The sequence below is a fragment of the Galleria mellonella genome, unplaced genomic scaffold, assembly GCF_026898425.1.
Source record: "Galleria mellonella isolate WM207_F2 unplaced genomic scaffold, CSIRO_AGI_GalMel_v1 utg36, whole genome shotgun sequence".
Lineage (NCBI taxonomy): Eukaryota > Metazoa > Arthropoda > Insecta > Lepidoptera > Pyralidae > Galleria > Galleria mellonella.
This window is the reverse complement of record NW_026442086.1, coordinates 3,282,422-3,300,394: the sequence shown is the minus strand read 5'-3', so window position 1 is coordinate 3,300,394 and position 17,973 is coordinate 3,282,422. Positions and strand designations below refer to the sequence as shown.

The 17,973-nt window shown below is 31.2% G+C and overlaps 2 protein-coding genes across 5 annotated transcripts in view; one reads left to right on the top strand and one right to left on the bottom strand.

Moving 5' to 3' along the window:
• The window catches only part of LOC113520544 (carboxypeptidase M), a 28,168-nt gene that overhangs the window by 3,346 nt on the left and 6,849 nt on the right, over positions 1-17,973 (top strand). The window contains exons 1-9 of one of the 4 annotated variants that reach the window (XM_031910083.2): positions 4,738-4,895; positions 9,174-9,273; positions 9,481-9,645; positions 10,551-10,684; positions 11,302-11,438; positions 13,235-13,422; positions 14,255-14,284; positions 14,376-14,552; positions 15,176-15,294. In XM_031910083.2, the coding sequence (XP_031765943.1) occupies positions 9,174-9,273; positions 9,481-9,645; positions 10,551-10,684; positions 11,302-11,438; positions 13,235-13,422; positions 14,255-14,284; positions 14,376-14,552; positions 15,176-15,294 (1,050 nt within the window). In that variant the 5' untranslated portion in view covers positions 4,738-4,895. Of the gene's footprint in view, positions 1-4,737; positions 4,896-9,173; positions 9,274-9,480; positions 9,646-10,550; positions 10,685-11,301; positions 11,439-13,234; positions 13,425-14,254; positions 14,285-14,362; positions 14,553-15,175; positions 15,295-17,973 lie in introns of those variants that run through there. The other 3 variants (XM_052897419.1, XM_052897421.1, XM_052897420.1) reach the window with 3 other exon arrangements.
• LOC113520545 (superoxide dismutase [Cu-Zn]-like) lies at positions 16,941-17,653 on the bottom strand. The gene has a single exon (XM_026905908.3). It carries the CDS (start codon positions 17,574-17,576, stop codon positions 16,965-16,967), a length of 612 nt encoding a protein of 203 aa, XP_026761709.1. The 5' UTR covers positions 17,577-17,653; the 3' UTR covers positions 16,941-16,964.

The following is a 17,973-nucleotide window of genomic DNA, read 5'->3' as shown; positions in this document are numbered from 1 at the left end:
CGGTGAATGTGTAAGAAAAAAAAAAAACAGTAAAAACTCTTACAGAGACAAAACAGCTTGTGAAATTGAAACATACCATGAAATTTGCAATTTTTCTATCGCTTCTCTATTTTCAGCGCTTCTGTATTGTTCTAGTTTGACCCAAATGAATATTCGTTCTGTTACTTAACTATGTATATACATAAATAGATAGATAGACTCATGCTTTTAATACTGACGTCGTTGTTTGAGATGATCTGATTTAATAACATCATTGTATTACATACGATGCGATGTACATAATTTTGATGCACAAGAACGACATAACTAAGATTAATTAAAAATTATAAATTAAAAAAGAACCCAAAACAACAATTGAAAAAAAAAACAATTAACATCTAATATTTTTCAGAACTTTAAAATTTAAATTCAATCTACCACACGGTCAGTATATAAACAGAGAGACCGACTTACTATACTAAAATATATTTATTTTAATTTTTATTTATATTTTTTTTTATACAACTCAGAATGGCAAACAAGTTGACGGCCCACCTGATGGAAAGTATAGACATGAGCAGTACCATGGACATAACAGAATATACTGTTTCGCCCATGATACCAATAACAATTTTATTAATTGATTAGTCGAAAAGAAGGATTGTTAATGTCAACTTGACTCTACCGTTCATGAATCAAATTGTATGATTTATGATAGATGGCTTATGATTTAACTTAAGATTTAACATCTAATAATGTAATAATTGCATTACGAATGGTCCATAGAGTTATAAAGAAAATGTATGTTTAAAAATGCTTAGATTAAGTTTACTTGAATGGATAATATTCTTATACGATCGGTAGAGTCAAATAATTTTTTGACCTAATAAATATTATTATTATTAATAGGGCCGAGAATGCGCTCTCTAAGGTTGACATGAGATGTCATATGAGGTTATAAGGATAATTTTTTTTTTCAGTTTTTGTAGATACAATTTTTTTTCGGTGGTTTGGATATATCTGTGCTGATTGACGATATTTTCGCAGATTCTTTTCCGGTTTTGATAATTCGGGAATCAGACGTATACGTCTTCACACACATGAAGGCTAATATCGTAGATTATCGCTGAAGAAGTAGTAAAGAATTTGTACAATAGTAGATTTTTTTATATTTGAAAATCATTTTAGATACGCAATCATTGTGATTTCTTTATTATCATATAAAAAACATACGTCTATAAACAGAAGAGCTACCTATATATTTTAATCATAATTATATAAGTACGCACTTAAAGGGACATTCATGTAATTCATGTAAAATAAATAAAAAGAATTTAATATCCTTTGTATTAATCAACTATTATCAATATTTAATTACTAAATAATAATGATTATACCAAGATATACCTTCTCTCCATATCCCACATGCTTTATCCATCCCTTATTAGGTTTAATCAATTTTCTTTCTTTTTTTGCTAGAGCAAAGAAAGAAGAAAGCAAATTAATTTAACTTTTAATTTAATTAAAAAAAAAACATTAGATTTATAACTAAAATATTCTGTATAAATTTTAAGCAAATTGTCGTCAATTTTGAAGAATATAGCAAATTATTTGTTAAAATCACAAAAGTAAAACTATAAAAAAAATTTTAAAAATTGATTACTGAATTTATAACTATAATCCATTTATTAAGATCCAACAGGCCCCAAATTATTGCGCCAAAAACTCGAACATACTTTATTATCTACATCACACATACATTCTAAAAATATTATGCTCTTTTATTTAATAATCGAGTAAAGAATATAAAATCGAATTCTTGATTCAATTCCTTTTTTTTAATTGATTAATCAATTTGAACTAATTTGATTAATTGATTTAAATGGATTTGATGCCTTATTTAAATCAACTCTGGTAAAGTTGCAAGATAGAGGGATGTTTCCGACTATTTAATTAAAATTATTTTGATTATTTTTTACCACAATGCATGCGACTACCAACATGACTATAACCTAATTTAATAAAATATAAAATATCTCTTAAAAAAATATGACACTAGTTGAACTGCGTCACATTACTCGTGTGTAGATGTGTGTATTATATGTGTTTATAATATTATTTATTATGAGGATAGTGCAGGTTAAGAAAACATATACGAGGAGGAGTACGTTCGTTTTGATTGACAGAATATTGAATATATCTGTTTACAGTTTGTTGATAATTATCAAGTATTATAGCAGCAGCGTTCCTCTTAAAACATCTCTAAAAGCCTAACTGCAGTTGCCAACCTACTGGCAAAACTCTCCTTATGGGGAAAGCTCATGTCTAGCAGCGGACAGTTAACGGCTGAAATAAAAAAAAAAATTAGTATTAAAGATAGTTTGTAAAGTAAGTGATGTGCAAAGTGAAGAGTAAAGATATATATAGTATAGCAAACGTCTCTTATTATAATGTCTTTTATTACATTTAATATTTATTTTTTATTAATAAGGTAATAATCTGTAATCTAGTGGCAATTGTCAACTATCTTCAAACACCTATATAAGAAATATTATTGAAAAGTGTTATAAAAAAAATAAAAATCTAAATCAGAAACATGATTTGTATTTTGTGTAAAATAATGAATAGTAAATAATATATATATATATATATATATATATATATATATATATATATATATATATATATATATATATAATAGATAGGTAATAAGTAGATAGGTAATCCCAGAGGCACAGTTCCGTAGATTATTAATATATTCTGAGCCAGAGTTTTCTTTGTATAAATGAGGATGAAGTTGAGTGTCAGGCATTATATAAACAAGTTATTGTAGAATTCTTTTATTGTGCATTATTTTTTACTCTATTTATACTTCATAGACCCAAAGAAGCGACTTAAAGTGTACCTATTTTTTCCAAATAGATATATCTCTAAATAAAAAAAAACTGTCTTGGAAACACGATACACAATTACTATAATGGTAATTTATAGAACGGAAGTTATCAAAATTAAATTGGAAAGGACCCTTCGGACTTAGTGTTAATATTTGATAACGTTATAAAATACTACAAAAATAACAAAACAAAGATATAAAAAGGATCTTACGAAATAAATAAATACTACTCAAATATTACACATCCTTAAATTAAGCAGAGCTTATAATATGGTAAAACTGGTACAGATACTTAAATATGTTTTTTTATACATTATTATAACACTCAGACTAATATAAATAGTCATATTTATAATTGCAAATGTTTGTATTGTGCGGGGATCAAACTCGCAACCATTGGAAGACATGTCAAACATTATACCACTAAGGTTGTAAAATTACGAAGTTACTTTTTTCAAGAAATACTATTGACACTAATGTCTTAATTCCCGCGAGAAATCACGACTTATATGACTGAGAAAGTATGTCTCTACGGCCTTATATTTCATGTTCCACTAATTTGATGAAATATAGAACTTTTAGGCTCTTGGGATAGTATTAAAGCTAAAATTGTCACCAATATAAATAGCTCTCGAGATAATAAGTAACATGTATATATTTTATCTAACATACATATATAGATATTATGAAATCGTATAATTAGCTTGCTCTTTTTGAGCTTATAAAATACCGAAGAGAAATTGTTACTGCCACTTATTATCTTATAACCTATTAAATTATTAATTACTAGCTACGTCTTCGCCACGTAAGTAAATATTTATAGTACTTTGTATATTAAGTTATGACATAACCTATTCGTGTATCAAATGTGATTCAAATCAATGCGGTAGTTTTGTGTGAAAGAGTAACAAACATCCATTCATACACCCTTACGAACTTTCGAGTTTCTAATAGTAGTAGTATTAACATCTAAGTCTAGCTTAACTTCTATAAAGTTTTACAATGCTGGCCTTGTAACGTGGATCAGGATGTTTTCCAATTTTCTTCCTTTTATGTTTATGTGATTTATTTCCCTAGTATTACGATATTTTGGGGATATAAATTAGTATTCCAAGATATAAGTAGGTACAACTGTAGTAAGATGTTACTTGTTTATTTTAGATTTATAACTGAACAGGACGTAACGGATTATAGTGAAGTAACTATGTTTTCTTTATTCTTATGCACTGTCCTATATAATGGTTGGCGATCGTCAGAACTATCATAACTTTAGAGACGTCTACCATAAAAGGGTTCTAATGGTTATTTTGGACCAGTATGCCTTAATAATAGCACTTAATACGTAATATTATTAAGGTATATACTTCTTATTTATTACATCTAAATATACATAGAAATATTATATTATGCTATATTTTAATATTACATTTAAAAAACTGTAAGCTTTTGCCATGCTTATAATATATATTTAAAATAATGTATGTACATAAACAAATGCAGTTAGTATCAATTTAGTAATTTTTACTTGTTTGTCGTTTTAAGTTACAGCAGGATAGATATCTATATCGGGTAATCTCGAGAAACTCTAGCCATGGGAAAAGTGTCAGATGAGACGAAAGGCGGGAATCCTACGTCACTGCATAAGCCCAATAAAATGATATGCTTGGAATTACGCTTTTATTTCTCTTCTATCAGAGTATAAATTGATTTTGTATCCTTTATTCTCAATACTGGTTTTTGTTTATAGTGATACAAACCTTGTATCATGGTGTTAGAGGTGGTTTTAGCATTTCAAGTATGAGAGAAAGCACTTTCCGGTCGTGTGGCCGGTTGGATGACGTAGATGACTCTGTGCTCACGGCAGCACGGCCATCACGCTAGTTTGCCAGTCGAGCACAGTCCTCCCGCAAGTTAGGATTGTGTCGTTTCCTCCCAACTTTCGGTTTTCGCCGCGATCGAATTGTCATAAATGACATCTCAAAGTTGTGTATGTAGTTCAGGATTATTTATATAATTTTTAAAGGTAAGAAAATACGACATAAGTCGTTAATACTTAATTATATAAAGTAATATTTAATATTGTAGTTTTGTTAATAATAGTATACGCTGTTGAAGTTATATTAAGTAGGTATACAGTATTTGAAATCTAACATAACAAAAGGAGGAAAAATGCTGCTTTAAATGACTAAAGTCCCTCAAGTTATGCAAAGTTTTACCTGTTTTTAGTGTTACTTTGGCTATATTCTATTATTTTTATAAATGAAAAAAAAAATTAAAAAGTTATTCCTTTATTTAGATTTTTTAATATTGTAATAATTCCCAAAGAGGGTTGACGTCAGGCAGGCGGCCGATTGTAAAACTATAAGCCAAATCTTTTTGTAATATAGTAAAAAACATATTACCCCGACCCCAAATAATAATTGGGATAAGGGTAGGAAGATAATAAAAAAAAAATTGTTACTAAGTCATGCTTAAATAAATTGTAGAACTAAAGTTTTACGTAGATAGACCATAACTTGAATTGGTACTTGGGATACTTTTATCGTAATATACACGAGTGTAATCGCGATATACCGCCAGTCTGAAGTACTAATGTTCGTTAATTTTAAAAACTATAAGTGATAATTGAAGTTAAATTTATTTCAGACACAATTTCAATAAGTATTCACAACTTTATTCTACTCACATTGGCTGGTAACTTTCACATAATAAAAAGTTCTGCATTGTTTGTTGATCGAAGAGAACATCCCCTTTCCTTTCATATTACTATCAATAAAAACTTGTTGTCGACATACGTGTAGCTAAACGCTAACATTACACGAAGATTTTGTTTGAGATTTATTCGAATAGAAATTAATATGGAAGTTATCACTTGTAAGTTATACTATTAGAGGAGGACAAAGAATTAGACAAAGAAGGAAAATACGTGTTTTAAAATAAATGTAAATATTTGCATCTCACTCATAATATTATGAAAAAAAAAGAAGAAAAGAATTGGTGATCATACTCGTATCAAAGCATACATTCAAATCAATTATTCTCACATCCGATTCGATCTAGGCGACTGTTACCACTTTCCATCAGGTGGGCCGTCAGCTTATTCACCATTATAAGTTGCATTTAAAAAAAAAACAAAAAGCTTAAGTCATATAAAACATAATTCAAAATTTCTTTTTTTTTAATTTAGCTATTTATATATTAATGAAGAAACTGCCTAAATAATGCATAGTGATTAATTACCCAGTTTATTCATTAATAATAATTGAAATTCTGAAGTCGACTTTTATAGGTTCAAAGTAAGAGTTATATTTCTGATGATTATAGATCACCATTATAATAAATTTCATATTGCGCCTGCTTCAAACATTTGAAAATGAAAGTGCCATCGTTTAGCGGGACCGCACTAATAGGGTCAATATGCCAATGTCAGCAGCGGAAGGAAAGCTCACCAAAACCGTTATGATTCTTGTGAGACAAGTTTCCTTTTTGTAACTTTTATAATCCATATATAGTTTATAACTTGCACATTATTTTTCAACTGACATGAAAACAAGGAGGTAAACTTTTTTATGTACACGCACATAAAGTACGACAAAGTATAGTTAGAAATCAAATAAAACATAAGTGGCAAAATTGTTCTATATGAATAATCCTATATAATATTGCTTTTGAAACAAAACCATGTCATCACTAATTTTAAATTGATTTTTGTGATCATAATTTTTTTATTTAAAGATTTTACTTACATACTCTTGATTTCCATATTTAATTTGCCACAATTAGATTTGGATGTTTTTCTGAATAAAAACATAAATTATTATTATATATCTACCATTCTAAGTATTATTACATTATATAAATTTGTTTGTAACATTATTATATAATGGAAAATTTGCACGTTTTGTAAAATTTAAGGAGTTATAAGTTCGAATTATAATTGTTCTCATAAATTATAAAAAAGGTAATGATAGTAGGTATGTTATTAATTACATACGCCATGTGAAAAATACAACATACCACCTGATGGTAATATTATACTAATAATCTCCTCTTATGTATGACATCTGTGCTCAGCAGTGAGAATTTAGTACACCATAATGGTAATTGTTAAATTATTAATATTTATAAACAATTTAAGAATAATAACAACATTTTAATATTATGATAAAAAATACCGTATAATGGGAATTTAAAGAACTTACTATGTTTGTCGTTTTTGTGAATGTCGGAGAGATCTCCAACATTCACAAAAACTTTCGTATGGAGATCCATAAGAACTATATTAAAAAGAGTGGGTTTTGCGTACCAGTCTATGTTGGACTTGGGCAACAGCAGCAAAGACGTGAGTCTTCACAGTTAACTATAGTGATGTGCTGTATCAATCTTTTGTGGTATCCGAGTATTTTGGTATTCATTAAAATAATTATTGTATCCTGACTCTAGTTAAAGGACTCGGATAAGTAATCCAGCAATTGTTTGGGTATATTGAATACTAAAGTGCCTGGCTCAGAAAGACTCAGTTTGTAAAGTTCTCTTTCATTCTCTTACTTAATTATATGTACATTCTTGAAATTTCTAAAAGCATAGGAAATTGAAAATAACATTATATTTTTTAATCAACTATTACGACGAGGTTCTTTATTTTTTGTTACCATTATAATATACAATAGATATTCCGAACCAATTTCGATAATTACTCGTATTATTGTAATCGATAGTGTAATCGATACTACCGTATTAGTCTCATATAAAATTTGTTATTACCGCCCATTTCCAGTAAAATATATCATGAAATCTCATACAATTAAATCAAATAGAAGGTGAAGGAAGGTTAAAAGTAATCCAAAAATAACTTAACAATTGCTTCAAATAAAAGATTTCAACGGGTCCACGGAGGTTTTTTTCAATTTATTTTATACTAGCTTTTACCCGCGACTTCATCAGAAGAAGAATCACAACAACAGTCGTCTGCTTAGGTACCTATGGCCCGTTTGTGTTTTTGTCGTGAAGTAGTTGTGTTCGCATGTCTGTGTTTTGGTTTCAAGGGTGAATTATGGCAATTAAATTACAGGGTACCATAGGCGATACGCTATACTCTGTTATGTCCATGGTATAGTTCATGTCTATTGGCAACAGTTGCCACTTTGACTTATTTACCATTCTAAATTGCATAACAAATCTCAAATTACCTAAGATAGATACTGTAAAAATGACTTTTTGTTGCTTGAAATCCACCTTGGATATTTTTACAAAATAATGGTTTATTTTCGCTTAAACCATTGAATAAACTTGACTATTTATTAAACACTTTATTGTACAATAAAGATATACTGGGAAATGTATTTACATAATATAATATTTGCACAATAAATTATGAGTATTAGGTATAACATAAATGGACATATTTATCATCACAATGTAGTCTGATACCGGAAACATTAAATAGGAGAGACGTACGATAGGGTTTAGCATGAATGTCATAGAAATGATCAAAGACCAGGTATAAAATATAGTTAGATAAGTATATTTATAGAAGGACACATGGGGGTGATGTTGACAGGTAATTGATTAGATAGCAGTCTATAACAAAGTTGAAGTTGAATAAGTGCTTCTATAGACATTAACTAAAATAACTGTCTTGGTTTTACATAAGATCTCACAACGTTTTGTAGTGAAAGAACTATGTTGCGAGACTTGGCACTTTTTTACATTTTATGCTTTTGATGGGATCGCGTAGGACTAAGTCAGTCTACTGAGTACTGACCCAGTGACCTTCACACATACCGACCGGTTGCGCCCGCGCAACTGGAGCGCTCGCTTCCAAACACAACATTAAAAAAGAAAGCCGCCTACTGTGATGCCTCATGCATTCAAATGATGAAAGCGAAACAAAGAAAATAGAAGAATCAATTAGCGACATGCACATTTCGGCCGTCATTTTTTCTTTAAAAGAAAAATACCAAACAAAAATTAAGTCCACCACTTTCTTTTTAATAATGAAAAGATAGTACTCGTAATTCTACGTTAAAATACTAGTAATGAATGAATGCTTCCTACATGACAATTTTTTTTTTTGAGAATTAGATATTATTTTATTTAAAATAATTTCATTGTTTCTCGTACAGGTGAACGTACTACTGAAATTTATCAAAATAGTAACAATACAATAGCTTATAATAAAAAAGTACATTAGTTTACTATAAGTATTATCAAACTAACAAGATAAAGTTTAGTTTCTAGTTTTTTTTGCACTAGTGTAGAGTATAAATATTTTGATCACATACTTATTGTATTTTTACAGATGACCAACTATATAACCAGGATATCAAACATTTTGCTCCTGGTCTCCTTTTTTGGTTCATCATACACGCAGTCACAACCCGAACCCAATTATGTAGCAAGTATGTACCTTAAATAAAAGAAATATTTTCTTATTTGATATTATAATAAAAAAAAATTACATTATAAGAACCTTTAATAGAATCTTAATTCCCGTATCATAACTTTGAAACATAACTAATATTACTTTATTTCATGCAGGATAAGAGGAAAAAAATCTTGTGTCTGTATGGTAGTAATTTAAATTATGCATTAATTGTGGTATACAGCTGATGAGGCATCAACGATTCTGAGTGAAGTGGAACCTCGGGACAGTACTCCAGAACTAGAGTTCCGTTACCACGACCACGATCAGATGACGAGGTATCTCCGTGCAGTCTCCGCGCGGTATCCGGCTCTCACCGCACTATATTCTATCGGCAAGTCTGTTCAAGGTAAACTTGAGTTTTGTAATGGTAATATTTAGCAAATAAGCAATTATAATAATAAAAGACTGCACAGTAAGGATAAATGTAAACTACTACCAAAATGTAAACTAAAAACATGGACATAATGAAGTTATGTCCGTCTGTTAAATTTAACAAGATTTTATTTAGATCATTAATGTTAAAATAAATCTTATTAACTTAATTCTACATCTGCAATAGATACTCATCATTACTGTTGCAGTATCTTTATCTCAAACAAAAAGATAAATTGACACATATATATATATATATATATATATATATATATATATATATATATATATATATATATATATATATATATATATATACAATATAAAAGGATTTACATACCAACTTATTATAAGAAGACTAACAGATAGAAACATAGTTGGACGTCGTATATGTATATGCATTGACGACGAAATTAAATGTCGATAAGACGACTAAGAAAAAGGCTAGACTTATTGCACAAGGCTTTAGTCAGCGTTTTTGGGTTGATTATTACAAGACTTTCGCGCCCGTTGCGCGATTGGAAACAGTTCGATTACTGTCGGCGTTAGCAGTTGAGTTAAATATGGAAATACACCATTTAGACATTAATACAACTTATTCAAATGGTTGTCTCGTCTTGTATCTACATGTATTACCTATATATATTGTTGTTCTAAAGAATATTATTTTTCACTGTGACCCTTTAGACTTATGCCTTTGGTTATGGGATGGGAAACTAGACAACGAAATTTGAGGATCTGTGTAAAATTGTTATAGACAATCCAATTCTGATTATATACATCTCCTAGATTGAAAGTCTAATTTAAGTCCTCATTTACGCAAAACATCCTCATCACTATATTGAGATATGACAATGTGAAAAAAAAAAAACATTTCAGGGCGAGACTTATGGGTGATGGTGGTATCGGTGTCTCCATATGAACATATGATCGGCAAACCTGATGTAAAGTACGTTGCCAACATTCACGGCAATGAAGCCGTCGGACGTGAACTGCTTCTACATCTCATTCAGGTTCGGTTTTTTATGCTACTGGGAATGTAACGAGCTGACGACAGGCCGCGCTTATTAGGAACTACTCGTAGTAACCATACACTATTATAATATCTGTATAGTAACCGAGCTATTCATATAGGTACTTCAGAGACATATTGTATTGTTCATCAGACCTCTTATGTGTTACCTCTCTTGAGGATTGTGTTAAACTAACCATAGATTAAGGATAAATGAAATAAAAAGACAAACATAAATTGAGACATAATAATATTACCAGACTAAAGTATGTATTCATATATTTTAAGGTAATAACGTTTGACTTATGTATAATTTGGTCGACTTTTTGTATTTATATATTTCAATATAATACGACTTCGTCTAAGTAACAATTATTTGTCAATTTCACAAACAATGAAACTTTCAGTATTTCTGAATAATCAACCAAAAAACTATCCCAAAAAGTTAGATTCACAATAAGTTTTTTTATATAAACTATTATCATTATCAGAGAAAGTACTTCTAGAAAGTTCTAGATACCTAACTAACAATATAAAGTTAGATTGTCATAAAAAATCACATGGAAGAAAATGAAAATCAGGAGTTTTCCGTGTTCATTTTCCATTATTATGTTTCAGTATTTGGTAACATCATACGATACCGACCCGTACATCAAATGGTTACTTGACAATACTAGAATTCACCTGATGCCTTCAATGAATCCTGATGGTTTTGCAATCTCCAAAGAAGGACAATGTGACACAGTTTTTGGAAGGTAAATGTTACATTCGATATTTTAAACTGAAAATACAATTCTTAATTATGCATTTCTGAAAGTTCAAAATTTAATTTCACAAATTGTGGGTAAAAGTTATTTAAATACATAAAAGTGTTAATTTTCTAAACAGCTTTTAAAGGACATTTAGTTTAAATTCGTCTGTGTTTTTTGTGATGTAATTCTAATTTAGAACAGACTTTGATCATGCTTTTTACAGTCTATACTGTAAACTTCTGTTTTGTCCTTATTTTATGACTTATTATGCTTATACTTATTTTATTTTATTGCGAAACAAAATCGACTTATACACTTGACCTGTGTTACAAATGCAAATACATATTTTCAATCCTGAATGTCTACGAAACATCTCGGTACCACCGTATATCGCTGTTATGTTAGAATTGAATTCGCCGCTTTTTAACTTTGCAAAATATACTGGTTGATCTAATCATCTCTACTTTAGATATTAATGACTTTAGATATTAGAGGCTCGAGTAGCTTTTTAGATTGTGTTAAAAAATGACGTCACTGATGCAATAGCACGTGGCCTCTTAACTATTGTGGTGACGTAATATAGAGCGAGCGTTAGCATTATCCTATTTATATTACACACAAAAAAATCATAATTATGATTAAGTAACTCGAAAATGTAGGTATTTGGGAATCTACATTCAGTAAAACCACGATACGGAACAAATGCTCATAACGTCACAATGTGTTGTTAGGTAATAGGGAAATACGAAAAACAGTAATGTTTGTTGGTAGTAGATACAGTAGTGTTTGATCATATAGTCATTTTCTTTTTTCTTACATAAATTAAATTTGTTAGTAGATGTAGGTAGATCGATAATTTTTTTCTTAATTTAGATTTCGGCCAGTTTCGTCGTAAATTTAAAGTTTCAGTTCAATTTCAATTTCGGTAGAACATTGGCCTAAACCGAAATTCTATATAACTTCAACTCGTCGGATTTTTTTGTTCTCCCTATCTTATATGATAATAGATATCTTGTACTTTTTATTTACTAACTTTTATGTGTAGTGTAGGTAACTCGTACGCTGTCTTTCTTCAGTCTTACAGTCTTGTAGCTCTGAAATCTCTGTTTCCAACCAATTATTTTTATATTTCAATAGATAAAAGTTATTTTTATAAATTTCCTTTTTTTTTTATACAACTTAGAATGGCAAACAAGCTGACGGCCCACCTGATGAAAAGTGGTAACCGTCGCCTATAGACATGAGCAGTACCATAGACATAACAGAGTATACTATTTCCCCATGATACCCGCCATGCGTTGCTATTCCTAAGTACTCAGGTATTATTCCTCTGTACCTTGTAAATTCACTACCATATCCCACCCTTCAAACCGAAACACAACCATGCAAACACAACTGCTTCACGGTAGAAACACGAATAGGACAGAGGTGCTCAAGCAAACGATTTTTGTACAAAGTCTCCCTCTGGTAAATTCGAACATATCTTTTTTTTTATTACATCTGCTACCTCACAACTCTGTCAATTATAAATCAATTTGGATTTTTTTGTAAGACTATCGTTATTATTTTATCAAAATTGATTCTATTTAACTAAATACTTTTAAATCAAAATAACTGGTTTCACCACAATTGAAGTCGATATTTTTTTTTGTAACAAAATCTTAAATTATTGCAAGTCTATTTCAGAGAAATAAAGTGAGGTTAATGCACTTACAAAAGAAACTTCATGAATGCCTCTTCTGCTCAGATATTCTTATGATTATACGAGTAGCTTATATGTTTTTTATTTATTTTTTCAGGTACAATGCTCGGCGTTACGATCTTAACCGTAATTTCCCAGATTATTTTAAACCGAATACAAAGCAGCCACAATCAGAAACAGAGGCTGTGAAGGAATGGATCAGCAAGATACAATTTGTTGTGTCCGGCTCGTTGCATGGAGGTGCTCTTGTTGCATCATATCCATTTGATAACACGCCAAGTGCCAGTATGTATCTATTTGTAGTAATTAATGTTTGATTTTTGTTTGTTGTTGTTTTACTCGCTTAATTATTTATCATACTCAATAAGGTTAACATATAATTAAACCTATTGGGCATGATAAGCACAGACATTTTTTTTAATGGGTGATAGTGCTTTATATTATTCTCAGTTGCGTGTATATGTCATATATGTGTAAGTATATTTGTTATTTATATATATTTATTCGTTTATATATATATGTAATTTTAGTATGTATGTATATCAATAATTACTAGTACCGTATTCGAGTATTCTGACATTTCCCTATGGTTGACTGGGAGAGAATGCTTTTAGCATTAAGTCCGCCTTGTACACATATTTGTACTAATGAATAAATAAAATAAATAAATAAGTGGAATGGTAACCTCGCCCGCGCTATCGGTATATACCGGCGGGGCACCAGTGAAGGATCATAGGTGAGGATGAAGCAGGTCAATTAGCCCATCGTGACGAACTCAACAAGAATTGTTCACGATGGTTTCCAGGGGGAGCCACGTGGACGTCGACCTAATAGGGTATATTGCTAACAATGGGGCTGTCAAACTCTATTGCTAACAATCCTTTTTCCTTCCAAGCGGCGACACTTTTCTACTCTATTAGTTGTTGTCTACGTTATAAGGTCGTCATTATCATCATAATTTATAGCCAGTGGTATCCCATTGCTAGGCAAAGGCCTGTCAAGACTGCTTCCATCATAGTTAATGAAAGTCAATTAAGTACCCACTCTCTATAATGCAGCTACCTATCATTGTACACATTGTAGTAGAAATATTTCTTTCTTACACGCTTCGTAATAGGAATATGCAGATCATCAGTATTATGTTCCGGTAATGTATTAGTATCTAAATCATTTTTATTATATAAAAGAAAATTCATATTAACAAGTTATATTTTGTCCAACATGTCCCTTAAATGCAGTATTCCAAAACTACGCGCATTCACCATCTATTGCGCCAGATGACGACGTGTTTAGACATTTAGCGTTGGTGTACTCGAAGAACCACGCCAAAATGTCGCGAGGGGTATCCTGTAAGACCGGCTCACAGCGCTTCGAGAACGGTATCACCAACGGCGCTGCTTGGTATCCACTTACAGGTCAGAATTTTCACTTAATACTTAGAATTAATTCTTATATATGCGGACAAAATTTTAAAAAAATTATCCTAACTCTTACTCTCTTTAAGCGTTATTCTATCATATTACGTATAGAGAAATATGAATATTCGTAAAGATTTTTTTGAAAACTGTTACCGCTTACCATCACGTGAGACGTCAATCTTGTTAGCCATTCTAAATTGCATAAAAAATATTTTTAAAACTTTCACATATGAAATATTAGGTATAATTAACGTATCGTACGTTACTTGTATTACGCCAATTTTACGAAACATAATAACTTTGTGTTCCACAAAAAACACCGACTTCAGTTGTGGCAAAATTAGTTATTTTGATTTAAAAACTAAACTACTGAACTGATTTTGATGAAATTTCTATGGGATCAATCTGTAAACGTATCATTTCAGATAAGAAAAGATTATTTTAAATCGATTTACAACTGAGGGAATTATGAGGTTACAAAGGTAAAATATAAATACAACCGAATTGAGAACCTCCTTCTTTTTAAATCAGTCGAAAAATATTAGGGATTAGTTGTCTAGTTATTAAACTAGTATCAGTTAACCTCACTTATGTTAAATGATGTCTATTTTATATATCAGGTGGCATGCAAGACTACAATTATCTATGGCATGGATGCATGGAGGTTACTTTAGAAATATCTTGCTGCAAATATCCTCCTGCCCATGAACTGGCTAAATATTGGCTCGACAACAAAGAGGTAAGTATAAATAATAATATAAATAAATCCAGCTAATACATTGGTTTATGTAAAAATGTTTGGCTGAATTGGTTTGAACATAATTAAGCAGGCAGATTATCGTAATCTTAGCTTTTATCCTTATCAATATAATCAATGCGGGTGAAGCCACGGACTATAACTATTAAATCTTGAAAAAAATAATTAAGACCCTGCAATCAAATTAATCTAATCTGTTTGACATTTGTGGACTATGATTCAGATATTTATGGAATATGATATTCAGTCGAGACATGGGCGGTACTACAGTTCCTAGAGCAGTACCAAATTGACTATAGGTATATCGAAATGTTGAAGTGTGTGTAAAGTAAGGCTACGATGTCTATCCGAGTACAGAACCAGAGTACGAAATCCATCCTAGTGCAGAAAGGTGTAAGATAGGGTGACATCATATCTCCGAAACCCTTCACAAATGCATTGGAAGATTCAAACCCTTCAAATTCAGAAACTTGTCAAATTCTTGGATTGGAAAAAATATGGTATAAACATCAATGGCGAGTACATCACTCAACTTCGATTTGCCCATGATATAAGTCTAAAATTATGTCTAACGTCCAATGTCACACCTATACCGGTTACGATTGAGAACACTACACTCGAAGTTGTCGACACGAATGTATACCTGGGACAACTTGTTTGATTAGGTAAGTCTAACTTCGACCGGTTAACCGACGAATCCAACTTAGCTGAGCAACGTTCGGAAAACTACGCCACATCTTTTCATCCAAAATACCTTAAAGTTTAACAAGTGCCTGTTACCAGTAATAACTTATGGAACCGAAAAACGGTCCTACACGATTGCACGTATGTAAAAGCTTCAAATTACTCAGCGGGCTATGGAGTGGGCTATGTTGGGATTTTTTTTACATGATAGAATCCGAAACGAGGATATCCTCAAAAAAGAACAAAGTAACCGATATAGCCCGAAGGATAAGTAAGGTAAAGTGGCAATGGGCTGGTCACATAGCTCGAAGAACCGACAACCGATAAGAAATAAATGTTCTTTGTATGGCGACTCCGTACGGGCAAACGCAGTGTAGGACGACTCTTCATTAGATGAAGTGACGACCTCAAATGCATTGCAGGTAGTCAGTGGATACAGGATGTAGACTCTGGACTGTTCCTTATGTAGAAATATGATAGCTGAGATGATGATGATAATGAATCAAACTAATCACCTAATTTGTAAGTTACAATACCGTGTTATATTAGAAATCAAACAAATCACTTTAGAGCGCAATCTGTTAGAAGATACTTAGATTACAGTCAACTTAGAAGATATCGTTTCTTAAATTGATTCAACCGAGAAACATACAATATTTTAAGGTTCCTATTCTTGGATATTTTTAGGATTATTATTTTCGTATATTAATACGAAGCCGTACACAAATAAAATTATTGAAAGGTTTTACGAAATTCCCGTAGAATTGGAAGCGGCTACGCTTCCAATTCTATGGGAATTTCGTAATAGAAACGCGAAAAAAAGCGAGAAACAGAAATAAAATTGTATTGGTGGCAATTAATACATTCCATTAGGTGTATTAACTGTTTGTTTATGCCTAATTCTAAATTAGTTAAAAAAAGGTTAACGTAAATAATTAGACTGATTAATTCCAAACGAATGTATTTACTTAATAAATAGTTTGGAATATTTGTGTGATACATAATAAAACAAGTAAAAATAGTACCGTTAATGACGGAATAACTGTTGTAGCTGCATTCCATGGGCCCGCTGGTGACAGTATACCGATGGTGGCACAAGCAGCACGTCCTCCCGCGTTACCAGTACTGAGTGATCCCTCATCGCCGCCCAAACCCAGATCGTCCTCTTCTTCGTGAATCACTACAGCTCGTCCCAAGATGTTGTTTCGACCTCGTAGCGCTATTACTGAATCTACAAAGTCCAAGACCGCAATGCCTGTATCATTAACAACAATGTTCCCTAGATCACCTACGTGTCTCACTGTATGATTTCTTCCGCCGTGATTTGTGTCGTCTGGGTTGTAGTGTGCTCCAGTGTCTATACAAGTAGCTATGTTACCCAACTCGTGCACATGGAATCCATATTTGCCTGGCTCGAGATGTGTTATTATACCGGAGACTTGGAGTCCCCCATCAACTTCCGTGAATATTATATCGCCGGTTATATTTACTGATCTAACATTAGCTATGGCACTTCTTGCATCACCATGTACACCACTCGTAATACTAACGAGTAATAACAATATCAGATTTAAAATCATTTTAATTAACTCAGTGGATATGTGCGTTCAAATTCCCTGGTGCGAATATAATACCATGCGAGCTAATTTTCTTATATCTCTCTGACATCAAGTGATAAGAAACAAATGAATGACAATTAGTTATGCATTATGATATTTCTCATGTACCCAAGGATAGATAAGTGCTATAATTATAAGATAGTGAGAATAAGAGATTAGATATTACATTCGCGAAACCCTATTTAAGAAAGAATAAATTAATAATTTTGAACTGTTACTATACTTTTCTAGCTGTATCCCGCGGCTGTGTCCCTATGAATCAGTATATAAAATATTCTATATGTTAAGTTAGGATATAACCTACCTGTATATTAAATTTCATTCAAATCTGTTCAGTAGGTTTTGCGAGAAAGGGTAA

Excerpts from the sequence above, each read along its gene's own strand:
- LOC113520545 (XM_026905908.3), bottom strand. The coding sequence starts at position 17,576 with ATGATTTTAAATCTGATATTGTTATTACTCGTTAGTATTACGAGTGGT.